A 27,738-nucleotide genomic window follows, 5' to 3' on the forward strand; every position below is an offset into this window, starting at 1 on the left:
TAAAACCAACCATGAATGCTGCAACAAGGTCAAGTCGAATTTCCTAAGTATTTCGTTGTAAACTCTTAGCAAACAGCTGCTTCCCCAGGTTCTGATCTGAGACCCCACCAGGGACAGAGCTGTTCTGGATTTCAGCCTAAAGGCCATCTCCTTAGGGGTTCCCTGAATAGCTGATTTAAGGGGTCCTTGGGATCCACAGTACTGCAAGATTCTCTTCACTGCCTCCCAGTGATCCCAGAAGAGAACTCGTTATCAAGTATAGCAGATCAATCAGTTGCTGCTTCTCTCATGGGTAATTTCTATCACATCTGACAAGGAAGCCGTGCTTCCTTTAGGCATGGCTGTATATCCTAGCCACACCCCCAGGTCTCCAGAAGACTGTAGCTCCAAGTTCCCGGAATTGGCATCCAATCTGTACTGTCAGGGTGGGTCTGAACTCCACTGGGGTGTCCTGCATTATCCACATGAAGGAACCGAGACATCAGTGATGCCCCCATAGGACCTACCTGCCCCTGGCAGAGACTTCGCCATGCACAGCTTCCCTCTCCTCCTTCTCCTTCCCTCACGTTCCTTACTCCTCACTCACAGTGGCCTTTAACCGGTCATATTTGCTGTCTTGGTGAACGTTCTGTTGCTGGAAAGACACACCATGATCAAAGCAACTCTTAAGAAGGAAAACATTGAATTGGGGCTGGCTTATAGTTTCAGAGGCTTACTTCATTATCATGGCGGGGAACATGGCAGGATGCAGGCAGATGTGGTGTTGGAGAACTAACTGAGAATTCTGTATTCCGATCCATAAGCAGCCAGAAAAGGGAAAGCCGTGGGGCCTAGCTTCGGCTTTTGAAACTTTAAAGCCCACCCCCAGTCATACACTTCCTCCAACAAGACCACACCTCCTCATCCTTCCCAAGTAGTGCCACTCCCTGGTTACCATGCATTCAAATATGTGAGCCTATGAGGGTCATTCTTATTCAAACCACCTCACAAATCTTCAGGGAAGCTCTGTCTCTCCTTTCCTGTCCTCCTCCTGTGTCTGGAGAATTGTCAGAGTCCCCTAGTTCCCTGTATACACAGCCCATTTCCATTACAGAAAAAGCATCACACCTGGTATTCAGCCTTCTAACCATTATCTCCTGTCCTCATCTCCAGTTCCAGCCTACACCTGAGATATTATTGCACACAAAAGAGCTTCAGCTTCCAACAGTCATGGGTGCCAAGCTCCCTAGAGAGGTATGCAGGCTGGAGCTCTGGCCTGGCTCTTTCAAGTACAAGAACATGTGTTATGAAATTTTCTTTGACCAGATAAAAAGACCATGTAGGCAGGGTGGGGGTGGGGGAAGGGAGCATGTTAAATAAATGACTTTTAAAACAAGTTAAATAATATCATCAACATACTGACATAAGAAAATGGAAAATCCAACAAACCCAGAGCAGGTTTTTCACATCTCTATCCCACTGCTAACCCTGGAAAACATGTGCTTAGAACATGCACTGGCTTTCTCCCCCACTTCATTCTGCTTGAAGTAGTAAGTAGTTCGCCTTCCTTGAGCTCAGATGATGGGGATGCAGGCCTGATACACACAGGAGAGGGGGAAGTGACTTAGGTTCATTTGGCCCATATAGGCATAGACAGCCTGGGCCCTGCTTCTAATACCACCACGGTATTGTTTGACTATGGCATTTGCTGCCTGGATTTGAAGAGACCCTCAAGCCATACACACTATGAAAGAAGCAGTAAAATCATGTGTGGAAAGAAATCAGAGAAGGGACAGAAGGGCTGTTGGGTTAGCTTCTTACACATCACTGTGTCCAAAGCAGCTGAGAGAAGGGACTTGGGGGCGGGGGTTGACTTATTTTGTCTCCTGACTTCATAGAAGTTTCATCCCACTGTGTTGGGAAGGCATGACGGGAGCGGACAGCAGTGGCTGGTTCCGATTGTCATGGACCAGAAACCAGAGAACAGACCAGAAGTAGGGGCAGCTATTGCCTCCAAAGGTCTTTTCCCAGTATCCTGCTTCCAACAGCCAGACCTCATCTCCCAGAGGCTCCACAAACATCTCAATAGTATCCCATGCTGAGGACCGAGTGCTCAGACCATGAGCCTGTGGGAACATAAGAGATTCAAACCGTACGTTTGATTTGGTGAGAGAAGATGCTGGTATATCAAGGCTGAGTGTCTCACAGGAATTCCCAGAGAATAAGGCCATTTATCTCCCAGGAGCTAACCAGGACTGCCAGGAAGCCCTTTCCCGCTTCCTCAAACCGTTTAGGCTTCTGAACTGTGTCAACCTCCTGAGAGTGAGGCAGCTGAGCTGTGTCCCCCGGGAAGGGCCTTCACACATTCACATAAGAATGACCGCAGAACCAGTATGTGCCAGGATGGAGCCAATGGCAGGTGTGCCTATGGTTTGTGTGTCCTTTGTCTGGAGCATGCAATGGGGCTGGGAGGTGGGGTTTGAGGGGGCAGTCAGGGCTAGCACTGTAACTGACCCTTAGTTGGAGCTTGCTTGGCCAGTGTTTGGGGAGGGGACTGACCGACATTACTAGCATCCCTCGTGAAGCAGAGAAGCAGCAGAGGTGGAGAAATCCCATACAGCCAGCCAAAGTCCTTCATGATCTTAAAGTCTCCAACGGCTTCACTTGTAACCAGGCTATGGGTCTCGATCCAAGCCACAGGTGTGGCCCTCTCATTAGCAAGCTCCCTGCTCAGAGCCCTCACCCCCATGTGATCCTTAAACTCTAGTGAGTGTGTATCATTTCTCTTGCTTGAAAGAGGCAAATGGAGTGGTGCCTAACTCATTCTGAGTGCACAGCACAGTCCTAACACTCTAACCAGACAGGGATGCTATATGAAATCCACAACAAAATATCAGCAAATTGAACCCAACAGCTCAATAGAGAGGCATTCTCTATAGTAAATGGGATTTTTCAGACTTAGGATGGATTGTCTAAGTAGAGAAACATGAGCATAGTCATACAGAATGCACAAAGGGCCCAGGAAGGCTGTGGGTGTTTTTGTTGTACTCTATCCAAGGAGGGGAGAGAGCCAGGGGTGCACGGTGGGGACAGACCTTGGCAGCAAGGAAGAGGACTGCCTGGGGGAATTCCCAAGGCAGGATGGGGGAGAGAAGTGGCCGGGGTCTGATAGCAGGCCTCCAGCTTGCCCGTCCAGCTCCAGCTCTGGCCATTGGTATCCAGCACAGAGCAGACGGTGGCCTCTGACCTCGCTGTCTCTTCTCTCCTCTCCTCTGCCCCACCTGTCTCACCTCTGTCAAGTTCTATGAATGACTGATAGAAAGCTAATCTGCAACCATTCTGTAGGTAGGAATTTCCCCTGCTCTACAGGGAGGCATAACCCTCTGTCTGGCGATGGCGAATGAGCAGAGCAGAGCAGTGAGCCCTGGGAGGCTGTAATTAAGATCCACTCCTGGCTGAGCCTCAGCAGAGCCTCGCTCAAATTCTCCCTGTAACTCCCCAACACACAGGCTTGCAGTCCTCTGGAAAGCAGGAACTGCTGGTGATCAACTCTCTCTAAATTAAAAAAACAAAAAACAAAAAAAAACTTTAAAAACTAAAGTTGCAGAAGACTCACTCTTTGTTCTTGCCACCCACAGCTTTTGCTGAGAGCTCACAGCTGAGGGGCTCTGAGTCAGGAGTGGAAAGAGTGTTGAGTTGAAGCCATGGTGCAGAGCCGCAGGGTGGCTCTAGAATACATGGGTCCACACAGATGCCCAACACACGGCCCTGAGCCTGAGTCACTCTGTGGGCAAGTGTGTCTGTCAATCTGTCTGCCTCCTAGGCTGTGGGGACGATGACAGAGAGAGTCATGGTGGGGCAGTGTTAGGTGGTAGTGAGAGTCCCTTGAGCCCCATATTGGGATTTTGAAATGAGCTTTATATTTATAACTTTTCTGATATGTATGTATTTACATGTCTGTCTGTCTTTATGTATGTATATGCATGTCTGTGGGGATAAATGTGTGTGTGTGTGTGTGTGTGTGTGTGTGTGTGTAGGCCAGAGTTGTCATTTTTCAGGATGATTTCAACCCTGATTTTGATATTAAGTCTCTCACTGGCCAGGATCTTGACATCTAAGCTAAGCTGATTGTCCAGTGAGTCCCAGAGATCCACCCATCTCCACCTATCCCAGCACTGGGATTATAAGTGTGCACAACACACCTGGCTTTAACACACACACACACACACACACACACACACACACACACACACACACATTTTCCTGGATATCAGATTCAGGTTTGCTGGGTTCCAATCTCAGGCTTTCATGACAAGCACTTCATTGATTGCTTCCCTCCAAGTCGTGAGAAACCCCCTGCCCCACAAGCTACCCACATGGAGGTTTAGCGAAGCTAATGGTGTTTGCAGAAGCAGCCGTTAGAACACAGGGGTGCGATAGGTTTCCCCCTTAGAGGAAGCACGTCTCCGTCACGTGCCGACTGTGAGAGAGCATAAACCTCCTCCCCCACTAGTGACAACCACTGGTCTCTGAAGAAACGTGGGGTCCGTGACCCCAGGTCCTCCGAATGTTTGGTGCTGCTCTGGTGTTTCTTCGCATCCCTTGCTGTGTAGGGAGCAGGCGTAGGATCTGAGCAATGTCCGTCCTGAGATGGACAGAAGGATGCAGCAGAACTCCACTGAGCCTGAGCACTGGTGAAGCTAATGACCATCACTTAGCCAGAACTTGCTGGGCACACAGTCTGCAGAGATCTTCTGATCCTCCAACAACCTGGGCACTAGTGATTGCGTCTCAGTAAAGCGTTATGCGACCTGCCCGGTGTCCCAAGCACAGGGCTTTCACATCATCAGTGCTAGAGCAAGAGTTTGAACCCAGATGTGGACAACTACACCACACTGGTTGTACGGGAGAAGCCATTCTTGAGAGCATCGAGCATCATGAGTCCATTGCCAAGTGAGGGGAAACCCTGCTCATAGCCACTTACACACATTGATGTTGGGCTTTCCTCATGAGATGTTGTAGCTCTTGAGACCCAGTCTGGTAGTTTTCCAACCCTATGGTGGTGTCCCTTGGGGCTTACCCAGGAAGCCTACTGAATAGGAGCACCTTGCCACATGGTGTAGTTTTTTTTTTTCCATCAGTTTCATACATATGGGTGTGTACCATGGTGCATTGATACATATGGGTGTATACCCCCATGGTGAGATTTTTACTAGACCTGAGCCTCTACCATTTCCATCTCCCCATTTGCCTTTGACCAGAGGTGAGAGCTGAGGTCTAATTTTGGAAGATTTTAAGGGCATAGCTTAGCACTTCTACAGCCTGGGTTATACAGTTACACACACACACACACACACACACACACACACACACACACACACACATGCATATTCCACACTGGCGAACTGACAACCATGCAGAGTTTTCTGCCTCTGGTGTTTCACATTTAGCATAATTCAGCATGGTGTTCATCCATGTATTTGAAAATGGCAGAGTTCTCCCTTTTAAGTTTGAGTGATATTCCATGGTATGTATCACATTTCCTTTATCTGTTCATCTTTTGGTAGACAGACTCTTCCTATATCTTTGCCTACAGGAGGGTCTCCCCTAATATACAGTGTTCACAGCAGGTATTAGGGTCCCTTGGGCAGGCAATTGGGCCTGTCAGCCCTGGAGACCACTGGGTACCCTCCAATTAGCCTCACAAGGACCAGTGGCAAGACAGTGACACGAAGGACAGACTACACAAAGGAGGAGCCCATGTTGTTGCATCCCTGGAGTTCTCAGAGGTGTAAACATTGTAGATTCCCTTTCTCTGTCCTTCCTGGTCACCAGCCATTCTTGGCGCCCATCTTACTTACCTCCTGAACACCCGTGTCGGCCAGTCTGGACAGAGATCTTTGTAGAAACAGGTTAGCAGTGCATGGGAACATTGTGCCATGGTATGGGCAGTGAGGAGGAGGGTATGTGCCAGCCCAGAGGACACCCCCAGGGAGCAGAAAGCTCTTCAGTGTTAAGGTCAGAACTTAGACTCCGATTTTCCCAGTGCATACCTGAAGGGATCCTCTCATCAGCCACCATTTAACTGCACATACCTTGGACTTCAGATCCACCTCTGGGTCCTTCCCTGCGCACACTGTTCCAGGTGGGCTCCCTGCCACAGACCTCACTTTCTAGAGTCCCTGCAGGAAATTGCTTCCAATGTCCCACTCACTCTCTCTACCCTGGAGTCAGTAGCTTTGACTCCTGCTTCTCCATCATAGACCTCTACTGTTCTGCTTTCTACTAGGACCCCAACAACCCCTTCTTCCAACCAGCCAGGGGTGGCAGTAGCCTGCTGCTTATAACCTTGAAACTTCCCAGTTGCTTTTGCCATCTTTCTCCTTCCTCATGGAGTTCCCCTGATGCTCAGGACCTGCCCAGCCCCACTGAACCACTATTACACTATTACACTATTACTGGGCCTTAGCAGCATCCCTAAGGACAGCCCCCAGACACTCCTGGCTTTCATGAGGATGCTGAGGTAAGAAGGACTAGCTTGGGATCCTTGGCTGCTGCATTATTCTGCCCATGTTCAGTTCTGTACCTATGTTTGGCAAGCCTCAGCTCCTTCCCATTCACCTGTGGCTCCTCTTAGCCTGTCCCCTCGTCTTCAAGAAAGCTGGTAAGATCTACATTGCACCATTCTTTGCAGGATTAGAGATTGGGGTGTATCTTGGGACACCTCCATCAGGGACCCATCTTGTCATCCAGCTTGAGGAATATACACCAAAAGGTGTACCCCCATATGCTCTCTGAAAACTTTGGCCAATTTGAAGTGTGGTACATAGTGCCGGGGGCAGGGGGTGAGTGGGTTGTACACTAGGCAGAGTATTTTGTTACTCCCAGGAAGGGTCACAAAGTTGGCTCGATTTTGGATTTGTCTGTCTTGGTTTTTAGCCTTTTTCATGGTTTCTGAGGTGTGGTGTGCACACCAGGTATTGGTAGACTGCAGCTCCGTTGTTTCCTGGAGACTGTTTGAGTGACAAGCTGTTCAGTTCTGAGTCCTGCAGACAGAAGGTCTCTTTGTGGCATGAGATAGATAAGCAGGAAGCTCGACTAAAACTATCCACTGTCAGAAATGTAGACAGATCCACACTTGCAGCCCAGGCATGATCTCAGGGTGGGAGACTGGAAACCACAGAGTGTTGACAGAAGAAAGCCTAGGACTTCAGGCTTTTAATTCTTCCTCCCATTGCTCCGGCAGCACCAGTGTGTGAGGGGCCAAGGCTAAGTCTGCAAACAGAAGTGGGAGAACCCCTACATGCTTGTCACTGGCCAAACCCCAGCAGGGCATGAGGGTGAGGTGGGACCACAGACCCCCAATTTAAACAGTTCCAGGAGATGGCTTTGGTAACAGAAGCAGACTTGGCACCACTGTGCCATTGGGTAAAGCTTTTGTCCATAAATATCTTAATTTTATTTATGAGGCTGTCTGGCATATAATAGCATGCATTATTAATAGAGTAGCTTAATGCTCTCTACTAAACAGGCGTACGCTCCTCATTGTACCATGAGCTTCTTTTACTATGTACTTTACAACACATGACATTTGTGCTCAGAATATCCTAGCAGGCTCCCACTGACATCCCGTGGAAACATGGGCTGTCTCTGACCTATGCCTTCATCTGGTGTTCTGAGTATAAGTACATCCTGAAGTAGCTGTGGTTGGCCATGCCCGTATTGTGTCTGGGTGACTCCTGCCTGGAGCCTGTGGTACTGAAACTTTTATTCTCCCCAACTGCCCAAGTTTGTCCACTACCTCCTATGGTAAGTCACGGAGATTTCATCTGCCACCCGAGGCCTTGTGAGCGCTACAACCATGGAACTGTGGTGGAGTTCTACTGTGATCCTGGCTACAGCCTCACCAGTGACTACAAGTATATCACCTGCCAATATGGAGAGTGGTTTCCTTCCTACCAAGTCTACTGCATCAAATCAGGTGAGATCGGAGGCCGCACCCTTAGTGGAGGCTGGTCCTCTGAGGGCAGCCTTCAAGCTGTGGTCATACTATGTCCTCAATGGTATCCACTCCCATCCTATCATGAGCCTCAGGACCAGGCTGTAGAAATTGACCATTCTGGATATGGGTGGCCTCTGAGAAGGGATTCCAGACTTATTACAGAAGATCAGAAATACTTTTAAAATGAGCCATAGCTCTGGTACCCATGGAGAAATTCAACTTCTGCAATTTCTCACAGACTTAGTGCCACACACTGGCAGGGATGCAGCCTCATAGGGGTAACCAGAAATATGTACATGGAACATGAATCATGCATGACTCCACCCTTCTCTCCAAATAATATTATTGTGGTTAAGAACTGACCTCACACAAGTGGAGACTACATACAGGCTCCACTGTCTCAGAGTAAATGATGTGAGATGGCAAGCCATCTTTGCTACCTGTCCCAGCACACTCGGGAACTGGCCCCATGAAGGATACCTGGCATCAGCACACACCCTTTCCCCTGTTCTTTCGATTTCTGCCCATTCTCTCCAGCATTTTTCAGATCATTGTCATGGCTGCTGCCCCAGCCAGCAATGGTGGCTGTATACTTTCTTATCCAATGTCATGCTTGTGTATCTGAAGGCATGCAGATGTTATGTGAGCCAGCAAGAGGAGAGGCACTGAGTCTAAGAGGATGACCACTGAGTGGGATCATGGGATGGGATTTACTGGGAGCAAAAGGATAAATATCTGTTCTGGAAGGGCCTGTTCTTACTTCTCTTATCTGGCAGATACCACAGAGGGTGGAGTGATGGCCAAGGAATGACCATGTACTCTTGGTCTTTAAAGCCCTTGCAAACTCTATCCTTCATCCAAAAACAGTGCTTTGGACCATGTCAGAAGAGGCCCAGAACAGGGCAGAAGGATACCTTTCACTCTCTTCCCAAGAAGCAGTTACATTGTTGCTTTGTCCTGTGTCAGGGTCTCAGGCTCAGCCTGTAACATGAACATGCATGTCTACAGCCACAATAGTGTCTACACATATATCACCTGCCAATATGTCTCCAATCCAGAAGGACCCATGCTAGAGATGGGTTTTAGTGTATGGGTCTTAACATGACTTACCAGCTATACTGGAGATAGGGTGTGTCTCTCAAATCCCAGGAGGCATACCATGAGTACCTCATGTACCAGATGACCTCATGCCTGGCTCTCTTATCTCTCATGGCAGAACAAACGTGGCCCAACACCCACGAGACCCTCCTGACCACGTGGAAGATTGTGGCGTTCACAGCCACCAGCGTGCTGCTGGTGTTACTGCTCGTCATCCTGGCCAGAATGTTCCAGACCAAGTTCAAGGCCCACTTCCCCCCGAGGTCAGTGCAGCAGAGAACACAGATGAGGGTAGAACTTAAGGGTCTGGGTAGGCTGTCATGGAGAAAGCACCATGGTGGGGACAGGCCCTTCAATCAGTAGAGCATGGGACTCTTAATCCCAGGTCATGGGTTTGTGCCCCACTTTGGGCGCCAATTTGTTGTAGTAAGTCTCTAACCTGAATATACCCGTGCAAAAACACACAACTCAGATATAATATTTATAAGTTGTATACCTAGATTGGACAGATTTACCACTACACTAATCTATTCCTCAGCTATGAGACCCCTTGCTATCTGTGGCTTCTCCAGGCTATGTGGTCCTGCTCTATCTTCCTTCTGCCACTTTTCCCTCCATCTTCTTCCTCTCTCGTTCCCTATTCTTCCCCCACTCTCTAAAACATCCAGCCCCCCCCCCTTTACCTACCACTGCCCAATTACAGGCTCTAGCCTTTATTTGACCAGTTAATGTGGGAAGGTTTACATGAAATCATCTGAGTACATGATCCACTCCTTGTTGGGGTAACCCCTCTTGAAGAAGAAGAATTAACATCAGAATACAATGGTAACCCATGGTAACCCACAACACATTCCTGCTTCCCTGAGTAGACTATTCTAAAGCAGGCACTGTGGAGGACTGGAGAAGGGAACCAGGCCAGGGATGCAAGCTGTGCACACCCCATCAGGAGCACCTCCCATCATGGTCCACCTGCTACATCCCTAAAAGATGACTTGCACACACTTGTGGAGGACAAGGTCAGGGATGTGACATAGCAGAGGTCAGCCAATTCCAGAGGAAGCTTCTGGAAGGAGAGCAGGCCTAAGTGAGAAACCAGAAAGGGCCTGGGAGGGGATCTGGGTCTTTAGAGGATGACTCTCTTTCCTCCTTGGCTGCACCAGAAGGCTCAGTTTGGTGTCCGCACACCAGAGTCCTCCTCACAACAGAGCTGGGCCTTGTCACCTCACAGCTAAGTCAGTCACCCCCATCCCTGAGTTGCCCTCACCATGGAGCCTAGTCATCAGAACAAGGAATGTGAGGTTCATGAGAAAAGGACAATTGCTTGGGCCTTCAAAAAGGAAGAACCAACTATTCTGTCCCCTCCAACCCAACTGTGTCTCTCTCACATCCCAGGAGTGTGGAGAGGGACAGAAGTGGCATCTTCCCCAAGTCCCTATATCCAAATAGCCTCATCTCACTTAGCTGTGTTCCTGATCCTGACAGCAGAAGCACCATAGGTCAGAACCAGCAGTTACATGTGCTGGGCGGAGCCAGGAGGCACTCATGTCCTCCCCAGGCCCAGATGCATGTTAGTACTTCCCTGGTAGCATCGCATAGCCTTTGCTGAGGTTCAGGAACCTACCTTTCTTTCTTTCCCAAACCTATCTGCTCTCAGGGTCCTCAGCATCATTATTTATTAATCTAGGGACCATGTTCTATCACTAAGCAATTACAGTTTCTCAAGAAAGCCAAAGGATCACAAAGAGAAAGTTAGACCTCACAGCTGTGATTTATGGTGCATTAGCAGACTTTCAAATGGCCCACAAAGCGAAATATATATATATATATATATATATATATATATATATATATATATAATGCTTTGAATATATATTATGCTTGGAAGAGTTTTCCAAAATATAGACTACTAGGGAGTTTTTGAAATCTTCTCAGCCTCACTTGATGCTCCTACAATGTCCTTGAGTTGTTTAGGGGAAATGGTGTCATCTGTCCAAATGGAATACGAGGTACCCGGGCATGCCAAGGATAGATGACAGTGTTCTCCAGGTCCCAGGTGTTTGAGATCCAAGTATATCAAAGTCACACAGCATGGGTTGACTGTGTGGAGGGGAGTGTGGCCTGACCATGGGCTGTTAGGGTGAAAAAGGAGACGGCACTATCTGCCTGCTCTGGTCTGACATCTCAAAAAGCAAGGAGCAAGGAAGAAGCCCTGAGTGAGCCAGAAAGGCTAACAGGAGGCCACGGGCTGCCCAGAGGTGAGTGAGCATCCAGATACACTAGCAGCACCAGGCTCTCCCTGCTTCTGCCTCCCATCTTCTAGGGAACGCAGTCCTCCATCATCTCTTGCCTTTTCTGGTAACCTCTCTCTCTGGAGCAAAAAGGCAGCTGCCATAACCCTAAGCTTTTACAAGATGTTTCAAAGCCATGAGCATGAGGTTGTCCCTCTCACGTTAGTGAACAGCGAGGGCTGATGCCGCCAGTCCCCGACAAAAGCCATGCCCAGACATCTCATGTGCCTTCCCAGAAGCACTCAGAGTTTTGGGCACCATTACAGCAAAACAGATCACTTTCTCTTCCTGCCATGTCGTTCTCTGGCCACAGCTTTCAACTCCAGGTCCCCAACAGAAATAATCAAGCTGTAAGCAGCTTACTGCTCTGGGCTCTTCTGGGGCCAGGAGTAGAGCCTGGTGGTCAGATGGATGCAGATGTTGTTGACACCCATTATGTAGGGTCGGGTGCAGCCATGCATGCTCACAGTGATAACAGGCCAGGAGTTGTGCATGTGATCCACAAGGCAGAGAGCACCTGCCAGGATGATAGCCTGGCTTCTCTGCCACCTAAAACCTTCACAGCAACTGTGCAGGTTCAGCCTGGCCCATGGTGTTGTACTGGGTCTGAGGTGGTCATAAATGGACAGTAGTGAACTGGGTAATTGGCATGGCACAGTCAGAGATGGAAATTAGTAGCTCTTCTTTTCTATTTTCTATTGTGTTTTGTCTACCTCTCTAAAAATGACTGGGGTGGGTGTTGTTGTTGTTGTTGTTGTTGTTTGTACAAAGAAGCAGCCTAGTGAGTATAGACTGGCAGTCCTCTCTGGGCACTTAGTGTCCCCATCCTTCCTTAGGATGGAGATTGATCAACAGAAAACCTCTCTGCAGAAACAGGCCATGCTGCATAGCAGATCTGCCAGGGACATGGTAGGAGAGGCTGTTTCTCTGTACTGCCTCATTCCTGGGGTGACGTAGATCCTGACGTGTTTCCATTGTTCCCTCTGCACAGGGGTCCTCCCAGGAGTTCCAGCAGTGACCCCGACTTCGTGGTCGTGGATGGAGTGCCCGTTATGCTCCCGACCTATGATGAGGCTGTGAACGGTAGCTCGAGTGCCTTAGGCCCGGGGTACCTGGCCTCTGTGGGCCAGGGCTGTCCTTTACCTGTGGATGACCAGAGCCCTCCAGCATACCCTGGCTCCGGGGACACGGACACAGGCCCTGGGGAGTCAGAAACCTGTGACAGTACCTCGGGTTCCTCCGAGATGCTCCAGAGTCTATATTCACCCCCCATGTGCCAAGGGGGCAACCGCCCTGTCCCAGACACCCCTGACACGATTTCAAGCACAGCAGGGGAGGTGGCATCCACAAGCCCGGGCATCGACATTGCAGATGGTAAGCATTTCCAAAGCTGTGGCCAGCGCCCCAGCGCAGGGTCAGACCACGGGCCTGCTTCTCCACCGACGGGCATTGCTTCTCATTCTCTTGATTTGTAGGGCTACCAACAGGCCAGGTGTTAGCAAAGAATGTTCATTATTCTGTGAGTAATGAGCCCAGGAATAGAAATTTCACCAGGCCCCCCAAAGGGTACCAAGCCATGGAGTTGAAAGCCTGGAGAGATTACAGCATCTTAGTTTTGATGCCAAAGATGTGGGGGTAGAGGGTGCCTTCTTGTCCTTTAATTGAATAGGACCTGAAAGTGGGACTTGGGAACAATAACACACACAGGCAGAGATGTGTCCCAGCACATCTGCCAAAGCTGACTTAAAGGAGTCTGGTTCTCCAGTGCCACCATGAATACAGGACCTACCTTCCCTCTCTGGGTCAATGCCACTGTGCACACGGGGCCCTATCTTCCCACTTTGGGCCCTGAGGAAGGCCAATGCAGTGGACTGCTGCCAACCTCAAACCCCCACCTGACCCCAGAGAAGTGCTGTGTGCTCAGAAGTCACTTTAGCCATGTGCAGGGAAAGATTCATCTGTCATGGGGAAGACCATAGCCCATGAGAACAGTAAAGCGTGTCTGAATATTCAGGGCTCCACTTCCCAGGGAGGGAAGCCCCGGCACAGCTCTGTAAAGTGTGGCTACAGTGTGTAGCAGGAGCAGGGTAGAAACAGGCCTGCTGGCCCCTCAGAGCACCCTTCCTGTGCTCCACCCTGCCTCTCTGCGCTTGACATGGTAACATTTTGGCCTAAGCAACTATGAGGGCTTGTGGTGAAAGTTTAACATTATCCTTTTTATGAGCTGGATATAAAAAATCACAAATTGTTCTCTAGCGGATAGATGGTGTGCGGGGCGGGGAGAAGGGACGCTGGTTTATTTGACCTTTAATGGACACATGGAACTTAACGTTTTCCTTTCTCCGCTGATTTCTAGGATGGAGCTGTTTTAATGAGGCTCGTAACTCCATGTAGCTTGCAGTCGGACTAAACAAATAACCACCTCTTGCTTTATTTCCAGAGATCCCGCTCATGGAAGAGGATCCATAGCCTGGTGACGTCCTGCTAGTCCCACTGTCCCCTTTGGGGAAAAGAGCCTTGAATTGAGACCACAGGAGGACAGAGCTTGGGGACCAGGGGTCATTTTTAATCTATCTACATAAGGACAGTGATTCATACCGTACATCTCCAGCAGGACTGTGGGTCTGGCCAACAGCAAAGGCGGTGCTTTCAAATGAGACCCAAGGGTTTATCATGACCTGCAGGGAACCGAGTGCCGAGGGGACTCTCTCTGCCTCACCCCTGTGTCAGAGCTGGGTGTCTCTTGCTACAAAGCGTGAGACAGTGCCACACACATCCTGTTGCTCCTGCTAACAGCACTCCCTGCTCCTCTGAAAGCATGTCACATTGTATAAATTTGCTTCTAAAATCTGCTTTGAACTGTCTAGGAACTTTAGATCTGGACGGGTCAGCCTCTGTAAAACAAAGCCCACGTTGACCTGCAAACCCAAGAGCAGATCCTCTCTTTGCCCTTCTTAGTAAGGGATGGGCTCCCAAGGAAAGACTCTCATGTGACACTCAGACCATCTCTTACACCTGGACAGCCAATCAAAGCAGGATGTGGCGGCTTGAACGAGAAAGGAAAGGATAAACAAGCCAACTCGCTTTCTGGAAGTTTCTTCATGCCAAGCCCCTATGCTCTGTGCTGCCCCCTGGTGACATGTTTGTATGCGTGGTCTGGCAGTGGACCTGTGGTGTGGAATCGACCTGTGGCTTTACACCTGGTGAGAACACATTCAGATGCATCTTGTGGTGGACCCCGTAACCTGGTCATGTTTGGTTTTGGCATTTGGCAGACTCCATTCACATTTATCTGCTCATGCCCTCCTATGTGGGTCATTGCTGTCACTTTACCCCGACCCTAAAACCTAACCATTCTTTTATTTTCCAAAGTGGAAAGTTTCTGTAAGCACGGTCTGCATTTGGAGGGAGAAGGAAACGTGAGCCGGATCTTTTGAGACCACTCCCAGCCCCTCAGCTCTCTTTTTTGTCCTGCTCAGTCCAAAGGCTGGCTTCCCAGCCCCAAGCCACCCTGCCCTCTTGCTTTTGGGGGTCCTTTGGCCCTGCCTGCCTGCCATCCCGTATTTCCATGAGGGTCTCATGGCACCCACTGGGTGTTGTGCCTAAGCAATTGTTTGATTTTTTTTTTTTTAAAGAGCCTCGAGTCCAGAAGTGTCTCTTCAAATACATGTTGGTCCATGGTGTCATTTCCATCCCTCCTCTGGGTTGTAGACAAATATGAACAAAACTCTCATCCATAGAATCACTGTGCTGCTAGAGCACCGAGGGCCGGAGGCTTGATCGAATCCTGTTTTCTCTCAACACAGACTGATTAAAAATTAAAAAAGAAAACGACAGTTTGAAGCGTGACTTTAATAGTGGGGTGGGGTGGGGAGGGCAGGAGGTGGGTGATGTTGGTTGTGAGTGGTAGAAATAAGATGAAGCTCCATGTCCTCGGCTCCATTTATTCAAAGGAGTTGGCGTATGGTGACTGACATGTCACTGCCTTGACATGGACAACATCCAGGCAGCCACACCTCTGCACTTTGTTCTCACACCTGTTCCCTTCCATGCCTCCTCATTTGGGTTGTGTCCCAGAGACCTCTGGGTAAGAGTCCCATCTCCCAGGAAGCACACAGAGCTGTCCCAGGCCATCCCTGCCTCTCTTTGGGACATCCACCAGCAGCAGGATGACCATCTGACCTGGTCACCAATGACCAGGGTTGCAACCGGGCCCCAGGAAGAATGACAGCAGCAGGCATCAGGGAGCTCACGGGTATCGTTCTCATCTGGAGGCTGGGTGGCAGTGGGGGGAGGAGAGACCATTGCTGTGTAAACACTCACCGGCACCCTGCCTGATAGCACTCAACTCTGTGCCCATAGCAAGCATCTTCCCAGATGTTCCTTAGGGCTCCTTTTCCCACCCTAGGTACTTCTGACAGAAAGAAATTTGGTGATGTTCCAAGAATGGTGTCATCCCAACAGAATTCCTTTAAATATCCCAAAGTCCCTGTGGTGCGAGGGAGCAGGTCACCTTCCACAGACCTCAGTGTGGAAACAGACAGGGCTATGGAGGAAGGAAGAGTACCCGTCTTGGCTCTCTCTCGAGTACCAGTCTCCTCGGGCTTGGGCAGTGCCCACCTCGGGGCTGCATCCAAGCTACTGCAGAGCAGCCCAGTGCTGGCTGGCTGGTTCCCCAACGTGAGCACAGCACAGGCATCTTCACACTTCATTACCGTGTAGCTTTTCTTAATTGCAAGGTTGTGATTTGCCTGTGCGGATGCTTCAGGCCCTTTCCCACCTAATTACACTCGGTCTAGCAGCTGGCACACAGACAAGGCTGCCTTCTGTTGCTACCGAAATGGTCCCTGGCCACCAGCAGGTCCAAGATTATCAAGCGCAAAGCCTCCTAGTCCCCATTAGGTCCAGGGGCTTCTCAGATTCCATCCTCCCTCTACACAACAGGTATTCAAATCCCCTCCCACTTGGACTGTAGCTCTCCAGAGCATCATGGGAGAGTGTGGGCTTCATAGCTCGCCTCCTCCATGGCCACCTGGCTGTGAGCTTAGATCCATTACTAGCTTCACTGGGCTTTTGTTTCTACGTGCAGAAATTTAGAATGGTGTCTCCCTGCATTCATTGCTAGGCTGTGCATGGCCACTGATGTAAGTCAAACATTCAAATGCAGAGGACTCTTGAGGCAGGGAAGCTGCAGGTCAAAGGGCGAGGCCGCCGTATAGATTGGTCCCCCACATGCATTCTCACACACCTTTCACCAGCCTTGGTCCCTTGGCCCTCTAAGGTATTTGTATATGAGGCTTATAAGGGGCTATCTATCCCAAGCGGAGAGACAAGCTAAGTCACCTCTGTCCCTGGAATTGTCCTCCCAGGACCTCCTCCCCAGCTCCTGAATAGCAAGCTGTTGTGTAAATGGAAGTGTCAGGCCATGGGCCGTCAGGTCCTCGTGTTCTAGCTCATTCCCAACCCAGCGCAGCTCTGCTCACCAAGGTCAAGAGACCCTCAGAACCCCTCCGTCCCCACAAACACCCTGAGGACTCATCGTCTCTACAGGCAGCCCTGTAGATGACCACTAACCTGCTCCCTTTGTTTTATTGTCTATTTGGAATTCAAAGCATAAAAGTTAATACCCGTACATCATTTCCAAGGTGATAAAGGAGGAAGTCCACAGATAAAGACACCTGGTCTGGCAGGCAGAACTAGGTCCCAGAGAGTGTTAGACACTTGTAAAGAGGGCAAACCGTGAGTATGGTGGCCCTGAAATCATAAAACTTAATATATAATGTGTATGTCGGTGTGTGTGTGTGTGTGTGTGTGTGTGTGTGTGTGTGTGTGTGGTTGACTGCCATATTGGGCAATGTACTGCCTCACACTGGGTAAGAAACCAGTCCCCAAGTGCCTGCCATGTATCATTCTGAGTGACCAAAGAGTAGATTGGCTACCTGGAAGCATGCTGGCTACATACTGAGAACGTCATGCTTTTCAGGGTTCTCTACAGTCACAGAATGTGTGGACTGTTTCTATATAGTAAGGGAATTTAGTATGATGGCTTACAGTCTGTAGCCAAACTCCCCAACAATGGGCAGCTGTGAACTGGAAGTCCAAGGATCTAGCAGTTGCTCAGTCCCACGAGGCTAGTTGTTTCATCTGGTCTTCTGTAGAAGTAGATTCCAACAGATGTGCTGATAAGTAAATGCAAGCAGGCAAGGAAGAGTGAATCTTCCTTCTTCCAATGTCCTTATGTAGGTCTCCAGCAGAAGGTATGGCCCAGATTAAAGGTGTGTACCACCATGCTGTGATCTGGGGCTTGTTTTGTCCCAAACTGACCTTGAACTCCTTGCTTTAGTCTCCTGGGATTAAAGGCGTGTACTACCTAAGCTTTTCATAGCCACTATGCTTCAAGATCTCCATGTCAAGATCCAGGTCAGAAATCTGTGTCTTCCAGACTCAAGATCTGGATCACAGGTGAGCCCTCCAATTCTGGCTTGTAGTTTATTCCAGATATAGTCAAATTGACAACCAAGAATAGCCATTACAGGTTCTGAGAGGCTGCTAGCCTCAGGGGGCCTGGGCCATGCTCCTCTGAGGCCAGTGAAGGAAGAATTCTAGCAGGTGAAGTTTGGGAACGGAGCCCAAAGGAACAGACTGATATTTGTCTGGAGGCCATGTGTAGGCCACCTATGCTCCCTAGTTGGTGAGGGCCACTCCACAAAGGCTTGGGGCTATGCTAAGGGACTTAGTAAATGGCCTTGGAGGAGGGGAAGGCTATTGGAAATTTTGGAGGCAGGACATTACTGGGGTGAGATGGAGCACAGTGAGCTTGACTGACAGCTATTTCAGGGTGAATTAAGTTTAGATGAACATGGGCATCAGAAAGGTTATGGAGGGCGGGGAGGGCCTCTCCAATCCCGAGTTCCTCAGCTATATGGTGAGAATGAAACATGTCTTAAAGAGGCTCCGCCAGAATAGTAGTCTTGTTGGTGTTTGTTGCGGTTGGTTGGTCATTTTGTTCTTAATCAAGAATCAAATATTTCCCAGCTCTGTCTGCTCTCCAGTCCCCTCCCGCAACTGTTAGTCCTCAACCCTGTCCCGCCCTGACATGGACTTCAGAATGACACTCAGTTTAGCTCCTCCCTGGAGCCCCTCAGTTCAGGAGCAGCATATCCCAGTGCCCTACCCACCACGCCAAGAAATGGGTCTAAGAACCGGTTCCTTTACTTTGGGCAAGGTACGAGTCAAGAGATAACAGCCTTTTGGTGTTCTGGGCTTTTGTGGCGCTCCTGTAGACCCCATTGCAATCGGCCTTGGCCAGAGGTCCAGATGCTGACAGTGACTCTGTGGAGTCCATTCTAGTGTGAGAACTTGGAACAGTAGAATCCCAAAGAAATCTATAGGCTTGATGGAGCCTACAGATTTGTTCGAATCACATGGCATTTGTGGCCTTAGGGAGTGTGTTCGTCTCTTTAGAAGCCTGTTTTCCTGTCTGTCTTAGGGTAAGAAAGCCACACTTGTGCATAAGGCTGTGTTCCTAAGACTGTTGATGCAGAGTTGCTGTTCATGTTGTGGTCAAGACCTTTACCCTTGCATCCCCCTTTTCTCGTGTGTGTGTGTGTGTGTGTGTGTGTGTGTGTGTGTGTGTGTGTGTGTTGTGAAGGCAACTGAAGCCATCCCAAACCTCACACATACTAAATGAAAACACCACTAAGCTAAATCTCTGGACCTCCTAGGCTGACCTTGAACTCACTCTAGTTTAGGAAAGCTTTAAATTTGGAGTTCTCTAGCTTCAATCTCTAGAGTCACTGGGATTACAGGCCTGTAAGCCCAGGCCCAACTTTTTAATAGAGCTTCTTTTTTAGAACAGATCTAGATGCATTCTAAAAATTGCCTCCAAAGTAGAGTTCCCCTATTAATATCCTGCATGGGTAGGGTGCAATTGCTAATTAATCGGCTCATAATTGGTACAAGGCTGACCAAACTCCATAACTTACATTGGTGTTGGCTTTTTGTGTTCTGCACTCTACAGATTTTCACATGTGGGGTGGCATGTGCCCGCTGGGATTATAACACGCAGAACTGTTTCACTGTCCCAAGCCTCCTCTGTGCTAAGCTGATTTGTACCCCTGGCACATACACACACACACACACACACAGAGAAAGAGAGAGAGAGAGAGAGAAAGAGAGAGAGAGAGAAGCAGAGACTTATCTTTTCAATGTCTTTAGTTTTGCAATTTCCTGAAAGTTGAAAATCAGTACTTAAGCTTTCCAGCCTGGCTTCCTTCATTTGGTCACGTACAATTAAGTTTCCTCCATGTCTTTCAAAGGAAGAAGAGAGCAGCCCAACTTTTAGATTTAGAATCTGTTCTTAAAGACTTATCGACTCTAGGAAAATTCTGAGAGTCTCTCCATAACTCCAGGCCATCCAAGGGTTCCAGGAAAGGAAACCCCACAGGCCCTTCCATACCCCAGGCTTATGTGGAAGACACTTGTTCCCCCCCATCCACCCCTGACCCCAGTTTGGCCTTTGATTGACTTTTCTTCATGCATGCCCCATACACCTCCGCTATTGGTTCTCTTCATGGCCTTGGGTCGTCTCTTCACACTTTAGACTTTGCTAAATCTCCTCCGATCCTCTTGTCAACATTCATCAATACCCACACATGCCTTGGTTCTGGGGCTTCATAATGGATGTGATGAGTCCAGGAGAGATGCAGACATGAACAACAAGAATCGGGAACAGTGATAAGCACTGGGTATCTGGTGAGAACATTGGAGAGGCTGCTACTCCCACCCTGGAGCGGGGAAAGCTGGCCAAAGGAGGAGGCAGCGGAGCCACTCCACACAAAGTCATCAGCTTTTTGGGGTACACATTAGTCATTTTCCATTTTAACTCCTTTAAACGGGGCCTTTGAACTCATAACCCTTTGCTTCTAATGCTAGGACCACAGGTGTGCACCACCACCCATGGCTACATCAGCCTGTCTTTCTCTACCTTACTAGGAGAATCTCAGAACTGATTGAGACTCTCCAGCTCAGCTATGTGCTAGCTATCACACTGTCATAGAGCTGTAGCTCAGTGTGTTTTCAACTGTGAAATATGGAAAGATAATAGGACCGGTTTCATATAGCCACTGGGAGGAACTCAATTAGCTGATTCATGTAATGTGATTAGAACCTCATTTGGTACGGGTTCGTATTTAAGACTGTTGGCAGTCATCTTTACTATAATTATACTCAGACACGTCAGCAGCATGGCTCACCTCCCCAGTTTCTCAGGCATTGCTAGCATCCACCTGCTGGATGGCACTTGCTTTGTTCTCTGAATGCTCACAAGGACACATCCTGTTTGGTGAGTTTTTTTTACCAACACATCCTCTGCTCCATGATAGTTCATTAGACTCTGTGAGATACAGATCAGCAACCTGCTCTGATGGTAATGTAAGCCTCACATCTGCACTTGTGGATAGATGTCGTGGGAAAGGTGGACAGATCATCAGTGGAAAGCCATCCACAGGCTCCCTGCCAATACTGCTCCCAAGCCTGAGCAGGGACATCAGGAAGAATGAAGCTGCCCACTTTGGCTCATTCTGTGCCTTTTTCTACATTTAAGGTGCCTTCTATCGGCCACTTTGGAATCTCAGGGCTCTGGGTCATAGGTTAATCACTGACCTAGGACATGTCTAGAATCAGCACTGAATTCTCAAGTCTGTAAGCCATAGTGACCACCTCCTTCATTTCCTTCAAATACCGTTAGATGAGCAATCTTTGTGGGCTCCTAACAGCGATTTAGTGCTGTTGCCTTTGGGGGATGGGGCACCTAGAAGGGGCAGGGATGACCCCCAGTTAAACTCAGGTTCAGAATCTTCCCTGGGTTTAAAGCATCAGCTCTGTCACTCATACAAGCACAGTCAGGCGTAATAACTGGCATCTAAGCCTCTTATCTTTGTCCTGTGAATCAAGGACACTAATGGCACCACCCCAAGTTTGCTGTTAGGATTAAATATGATAACACAGACTACTTACAATCATTTCTGGTGTCAGGCAAACACTCAGAAACCAGAGCTGCTCTCGGCTCTGTTACAGCCTGGCATCCCTTAAAGATAGAGAGGACTAAAAGCCCATTGTTAGGCAATTCTGCCCTTGTCAATACCAGAATGCCCTTAGGCAAACCAAGGCCTAGGTCAAGGCAGACATGATGCCAGCAAGACACAAGGTCATGCTAGGTCTGTAACTTAGTTAATAGAGAGTTTACCTACTGTGCATGGAGCCCTGGGGTCATCCTAACCATTATGTAATAAACAAACAAACAAACAAACAAACAAATAAACAGCATGGTAGTGAATGCATGTAATCCCAAGACTGGGGAGGTGGAGGCAGGAGGATCAGAAGTTCAAGGTCAACCTCAGCTACATACTGAGCTTGAGGCTAGCCTGAGCTACAAAATATCTCATCTCAAAACAAGGTGGTTGGTAGGGGCTACACAGGAGATGTGTGGAGCTGCTGATCAAAATATGACAGACCATTTCACACTAAACTCTTTCTAAGTAGAAGGATTAGGCTCCAAAATAACGATAAAACTATAGTGTGGCAATACATAAACACAGCTGTTCACCAGCATTATCGAGTATAGTGTGGGATACACAGCTCTTCATGTAATGCTTTACACAACTGTTCAGTAGCTTTGTGGACATCAGCATCACCATCCACATAAGTAGTGCATGCTGGCACAAGGACATGGTAACAACCACCCTGTCACTGGATGATAGGAGCCCTTCAGCTCCATCAAAACCACTGTGGGCTACGCCATCCAGCCTTGACTAACATGTAATCATGTGGTACATGACCACGTTTCCTCTTTGTACTTAAAAGAACCAAGAAATAACTCCCTCCCTTCTGGTCTGCTGGTGACCAGCCTTAGGAGTCAGGGCAGCATTGTACACAGGGTGCCTTTGCTCTTCTGTTTTTTAGGGGACTCAAAGGTCCTCTTAAGCTGGGTTGGTTATTTTCTATAGCTCCTGTGCACCCTGGGTTTAGGGCCCCGGTACCCCATCTTTCAGGTCAGGTGTTTTCCTTAGGTCTCCACATCGCCATCCCAGTGTGACTTCAGTAAGATTGGGAGCTCAGGGCTCCCTGTCAGAATTACTATCATGAAAACTGTTAGAACTTGTGGGGAGGGCCTTCTGTAGCTTCCATCTCAGACCAGTCTCTCTTGATCTTGAACCTGCTGAAACCTGGTCCCCTAAGAGAAATGGGAAAGAACTCTGCCTTTATTGGATGCCTAGACATTGATAGGTTACCACAGTCAAAGTCTAAAAACTCCTCCAGTGCCACACTGTATTCAGCATAGCATGTCTGTACTGCAGCCTGCTGTGCATTCTCCCTGGGGACATGGATGTGGAGCAAAGAGAAGGTGCATTGGGTTGCTACAGCTGCCAATGGGATGCTGTCATACAGACAGTACCAAGAACACTGCTGCACATCCTTCAGAGCCCAGAACAGTGACTGTGACATGCCACTGTGACACGCCAACCAAAATGCAAGTAGCCCACATGCCAGTACTGCCAGGGGTAAACATCTCTGGTTAAGGATAGGAATTCCCACATGGCTATGAAATGCATTCCACATCCTATAGCAGAAATGATTTCAGGGGGACCTGGCTCTGTAGCCCATGCCCCAAGTCAGGTATCTGGACTACTTTGTATTTGGAGTCCTGTCTTAGTTAGGGTTTTACTGCTGTGAATAGACACCATGACCAATGCAAGTCTTTAAAAAGACAAGATTTAATTGGAGCTGGCTTACAGGTTCAGAGGGTCAGCCCATTATCATCAAAGAACATGGTAGCATCCAGGCAGGCATGGTGAAGGCAGAGCTGAGAGTTCTACATCTTCATCTGAAAGCTGCTAGTGGAAAACTGGTTTCCAGGCAGCTAGGATGAGGGTCTTAAAGCCCACACCCGCAGTGACACACCTACTGTAACAAGGCCACACCTTCTAATAGTGCTACTCCCTAGGCCAAGCACATACCGACCATAACAAAGCCTTTGGCAGTCAGGTGACGTTGACAGAGTCTTTCTCAGGACAGTATTCTTAAATGCATATGATAAAACAAAGCCAAACGAGCTCTGGTGAAACCCTATTGTGACAACGCTTTCAAAAATTAATCCATAGCATGATATTGCTTGCTGTGAGTAATATTAAACGACAGGGTCTGCTGTGAGTCTAACCACAATAACTGCGAGGCAGTGACAAGCCATAGAAGTAATGGTCTATCTGCAGGCACCTCCCTGTGATGTAAAAGCATTCATAGTTCACTCAGGTGACAGAGTCAAGGCACAGCTGCATGATGATGGAAATGCCAAATTCAGCTAGAAGTTAGTGACAGCATGCAAGTAGTTCTCATCTGAGTCCATGCTACCATGAGTTCTGGGTGACTGAAAACTTAGCTCTGCATCCTAGATTCCTAGGCACCCATCCACATCCCAGTAGCTCCACTTCCCCTCCCTTCCCCTCTCGTCCTCTCCCCTCCCCTCCCTTCCCTTCCCTTTCCCTCCCCTCCCTTCCCCTCCCTTCCTCTCCCCTCTCTTGTGGTGTGAGGTCAGGATTGCAAGCAGACTGTACAGGATCATATGAGCTATTCTTGCTCCAGAATGTTCTCTGGCAATCAGCTATGGCCAAATGAAAACTCATAGGCTTCTTTTGGAATGGTGCCTGATGCATTGTGGGTCACATCAGCATGTTAGAACGTAGCTAATGTCATCATTCTTAAGGTCAGAGATGAAAACTATTTTCAGCAAGACACTAAGCAGTTGACATCACAATGACATGCAGTGGCTGGTCTGTGTCTGTCCCACTGGCCGGTTCTCTACTCAAGAGTCTTTTCTTGGATTAATACACATAGAATTGTCCACATAAAAATATTTTGAGGTTGTTTGCCTCCAAAGCTACAAGGTTTACACAAGTGTGCCTTGTGCTTCCTTGTAGGCAGGGCCAGTTCTCAGCCATCAACAGCTGTGTTACCTACAGTCCCCAAACAACCCAAAGCTGGATTATTGCCCTGTGTCTGGAATGATTTGGTTTCCTGAGTGGGTTCAGAAACTTTTTCTAACCCTCTAAACTCCCCCTTTACCTTCTCAGGCTCTCAATGTGGATACAGCAACATTGTTACCTACAATCGAGCCCAAACCAAACCTGTGTCAAATATGTTCACAGATGGTTCTAACCCTTACTGAACAAAACATTGCTGAAAAGGACAAACCTCACCCAGAGCTGACTTCCTGGTAAAGAAGCCAGCCCCAATGTCTCAGGGTCTGGACCTCTCTCCCACATCTCTCTCTCTCTGTCTCTGTCTCTGTCTCTGTCTCTGTCTCTGTCTCTGTCTCTCTCTCTCTCTCTCTCTCTCTCTCTCTCTCTCTCTCTGTGTGTGTGTGTGTGTGTGTGTGTATTAGTTAATTTTTTCTATTATTATAACAAAACGCCCTTTGGTAAGGGTTTGGTATGGCTCATGGTTTAAGATGCTATATACTGTTTGGGGTGAGAGAGAAGGCATATTAACAGGCTCAAGAGGCAGCTGGCCACATTGTGGCCACGTCAGGCAGTAGAAAGCAGAAACATTGGCACTCAGCTAATTTTCTCCTTTGGTTCAGCATAAGGCCCTAACCCACCGTGTGGTACCACACACATTCAGAGTGGGTCTGCCACATTCGGCTAAACAACCTCGTAGATACAGGCAGGGATACATTTCCATGGTGATTTTCAATCCCATCAAGCTGACAATGAAGATTAACCACCAGGATGTTTAATCCTCAGTAGGATATGGGCCTGGAGGAGGTAATTAGTTCATCAGGATGAGATCTTATGAATCCGTGAAGCCCAGAGAGTTCTTACACTCTCTGACCACCATGTGAGGATAAACAGGAAGTTGCATGTTTGTAACTTAGACAAGAACGGTCACCAGAAGCTGTGGTGTTGGTGACCTGACTTGAGGGTTCCAGGTAAAATAAATGCTTATTGCCTCTAAGGAGCCTGGGAAATGGCCACTCACCAGAGCAGCCACTGAACTGAAAGAGATAGCGCAGGACCCCCCTCTGTCGCAAACACCCCATGGATACTCTGAGAAATAGTCAGTGAGGAGAGAGGCCTCTGAGACCTCACAACTCATAGCCAAAGCTCTACATACAGGAGCTTGCCCAGCCCAGTCTGAGGCCACCATGACCTCAGGTCTCATGGCTGCACTTCCTTTATCCTAGAACCAGAGGTAGGCAGAGGCGAGCACCAGCTGATTGACACATATGCCTAAGCTGAAGTAGCTGCTTGGGTCTGGGCTATGAGCCACTCCAAGGGACACCCTGTCTGCCCAGGAGACTGAGCACCAAAATACAAGATGGTGCAGACACAGCATTACCAACACCAAGTGGGGAAGCTGGAAGAGGCACATTTTCAAGCTACTAATAAGCTCACTGTGCACACCAGAAAGATGGAGTTATCTTTTAATCCTCACTGTAGTAAATGATGATGAGAAATTACCATCCTATGAAGACATCAAAAAGCGTGCAGCCAAAGCTTGTAGGATGAAAGTATTACAGATGAGTGGCAACCAACGATCCATAATAATTTATAAACTGTGTTGTTGGTTTTGCTGGGGTCTTACGACTGTGTAGTTCGCTTTCTGAAATGTGTAATTGGTTATGATTCCACATGCTGTATAAATATTAACTTTGTACTTATTTTGCATGCTTTTTCTTAAAATAAATTCCTCAACCCACCCACCCCCACCTCTTTGCCCCCCCCCCTCCTTTCCCCCTCACAAGGCTCTGAGATCGCCCTGCCCAAGCCTCATGGAGAGGATGGTAGAAAGACAGATGCCTTCCTGTTCTGTTTCTTTCTAGGTCTCCACAGAAAGCCTGAAGCATCTCCTATAGACAAAGAGGGATGCAGTGGCTCTGTAGGCAGCCTGCACCCAAGAAAAGGGAGCAAGCTACTCCTGCCTGCAGGGCTGCCCATCAGAAAAGCCACTGAAAATACAGCCAATTCAACGTGCCCTGGAAGTTATGCTGGGAGGAGGGTAAGAGTGTGGGGGTGGGAAGAGGGAGGAGAAAGAGAAACTGAAGGAGGTGGCCTCATGAGATAGAGAGGGTGCTGTCAGAAGGGAGCCCTCCCCCTCCCACCCCCAGGCTTACCAGCAGATTGGTGACTGCACAGTGGACAGACGCACACACCCAGCTCGTCCTCCCCCTGCACACGTGCTATCCTTCTGGTCACCCTTCTCCCCAATTCCCATCTGATCTCCGGAGAAGCTCTGGTCTGTATGACTCATGCTGAGGAGTTTGGTTTTCTGCCAGGTCCCTCACTCACTCTCTCCTTGCCTCAGCCACAAGTCAGAGCTGCTTCTCTGAATGCTGACAGCTGCTGGAAAGAGCAGCTGGCCTTTCCAGGGGCTTCGGTGAGAAGGTCAGAAGGTCACCGAGAAGGTCAGAAGGTCACAGAGTCCAACCTGCCTGGCTCTACTGATTTCCCTTCTCCCTGATGTCGCAGGCCAGTGAGATCAGCTGCTTCTGAAGGAGTTAGGGATGAGAATGGCCCAGAAAGTCTTGAAGATGGATGGCTCCTGCACAGGCTCCCTGAACATCAGTTTCCCCATCTGTATGTTAAGGCATGAACAGAAGAAGGCTCCCAAAGTCCCCTCTGGCTCTGACCTTCTTCACTATCCATTCATTCAATATCTACAGAAGACCCAGTCTAACCACCAGGGAATGACACCACACAGGGAACTAAAGGAGGGTTTCTAATCCTCTAGGGGTCTCCATGTTGCTGGATCAGTGAGGTCTGAAAGCTGAGTGAGACCATGCGGAAACAAGAGAGGCAAACTTACAGAAAATCTCACACCTGGGCACAGCAAACCCACACCCCATCCTGGCTTAACCAGGAAGTCAGGCATGAGGTGAAGACAATAGAGTAGCCATGCTGTGTCCTTTCTGTGCGCTGAGGCCACAGCATTGCAGGCTGACATCAAGATCTAACTGGCCTCAGAGGCCTCTGGTTGAAGAATTAATAGAATCAGGCTGACTGGACAGGAGAGGGGCCAGACTAACTACTGGTAAGACTGGATGAGCTCACTGAGTGCTCAGGCTGCTTGGCCACACTGAGTGCTCAGGCTGCTTGGCCAGGCCATGCTAGCCTGCTCTGGCTGCTTCCCTTTAAGAGTAAAACCTCCTAGCAGGCTGCCCTACAGAAATAGCCTTACAAACTCCCTCAAACCGCCTCTCTCCTCAGAGTCTCTCACCTTCACCATTAAAAGGATGTAGCCCATCTCCTTCACACAGCAGGGACATTCTCCCTCTCTTCTCCATATTCCATACCTTACCCAAGCTCTGGGGTCTTC

General features: G+C 48.8%; 1 protein-coding gene across 1 annotated transcript in view; it reads left to right on the plus strand.

Annotated features, from left to right (window-relative positions):
* Susd4 (sushi domain containing 4) overlaps positions 1-15,167 on the plus strand; it is a 127,955-nt gene extending 112,788 nt beyond the window's left edge. Inside the window, exons 6-9 of the mRNA XM_021171306.3 lie at positions 7,769-7,960; positions 9,198-9,342; positions 12,359-12,741; positions 13,808-15,167. Coding sequence (XP_021026965.1) covers positions 7,769-7,960; positions 9,198-9,342; positions 12,359-12,741; positions 13,808-13,836 — 749 coding nt within the window. The 3' untranslated portion in view covers positions 13,837-15,167. The remainder of the gene's footprint in view (positions 1-7,768; positions 7,961-9,197; positions 9,343-12,358; positions 12,742-13,807) is intronic.
* Positions 15,168-27,738: the final 12,571 nt, after the last annotated feature.

This window comes from Mus caroli, unplaced genomic scaffold, assembly GCF_978045245.1.
Source record: "Mus caroli unplaced genomic scaffold, Mus_caroli_1 scaffold_1, whole genome shotgun sequence".
NCBI classification, from domain to species: Eukaryota; Metazoa; Chordata; class Mammalia; order Rodentia; family Muridae; genus Mus; species Mus caroli.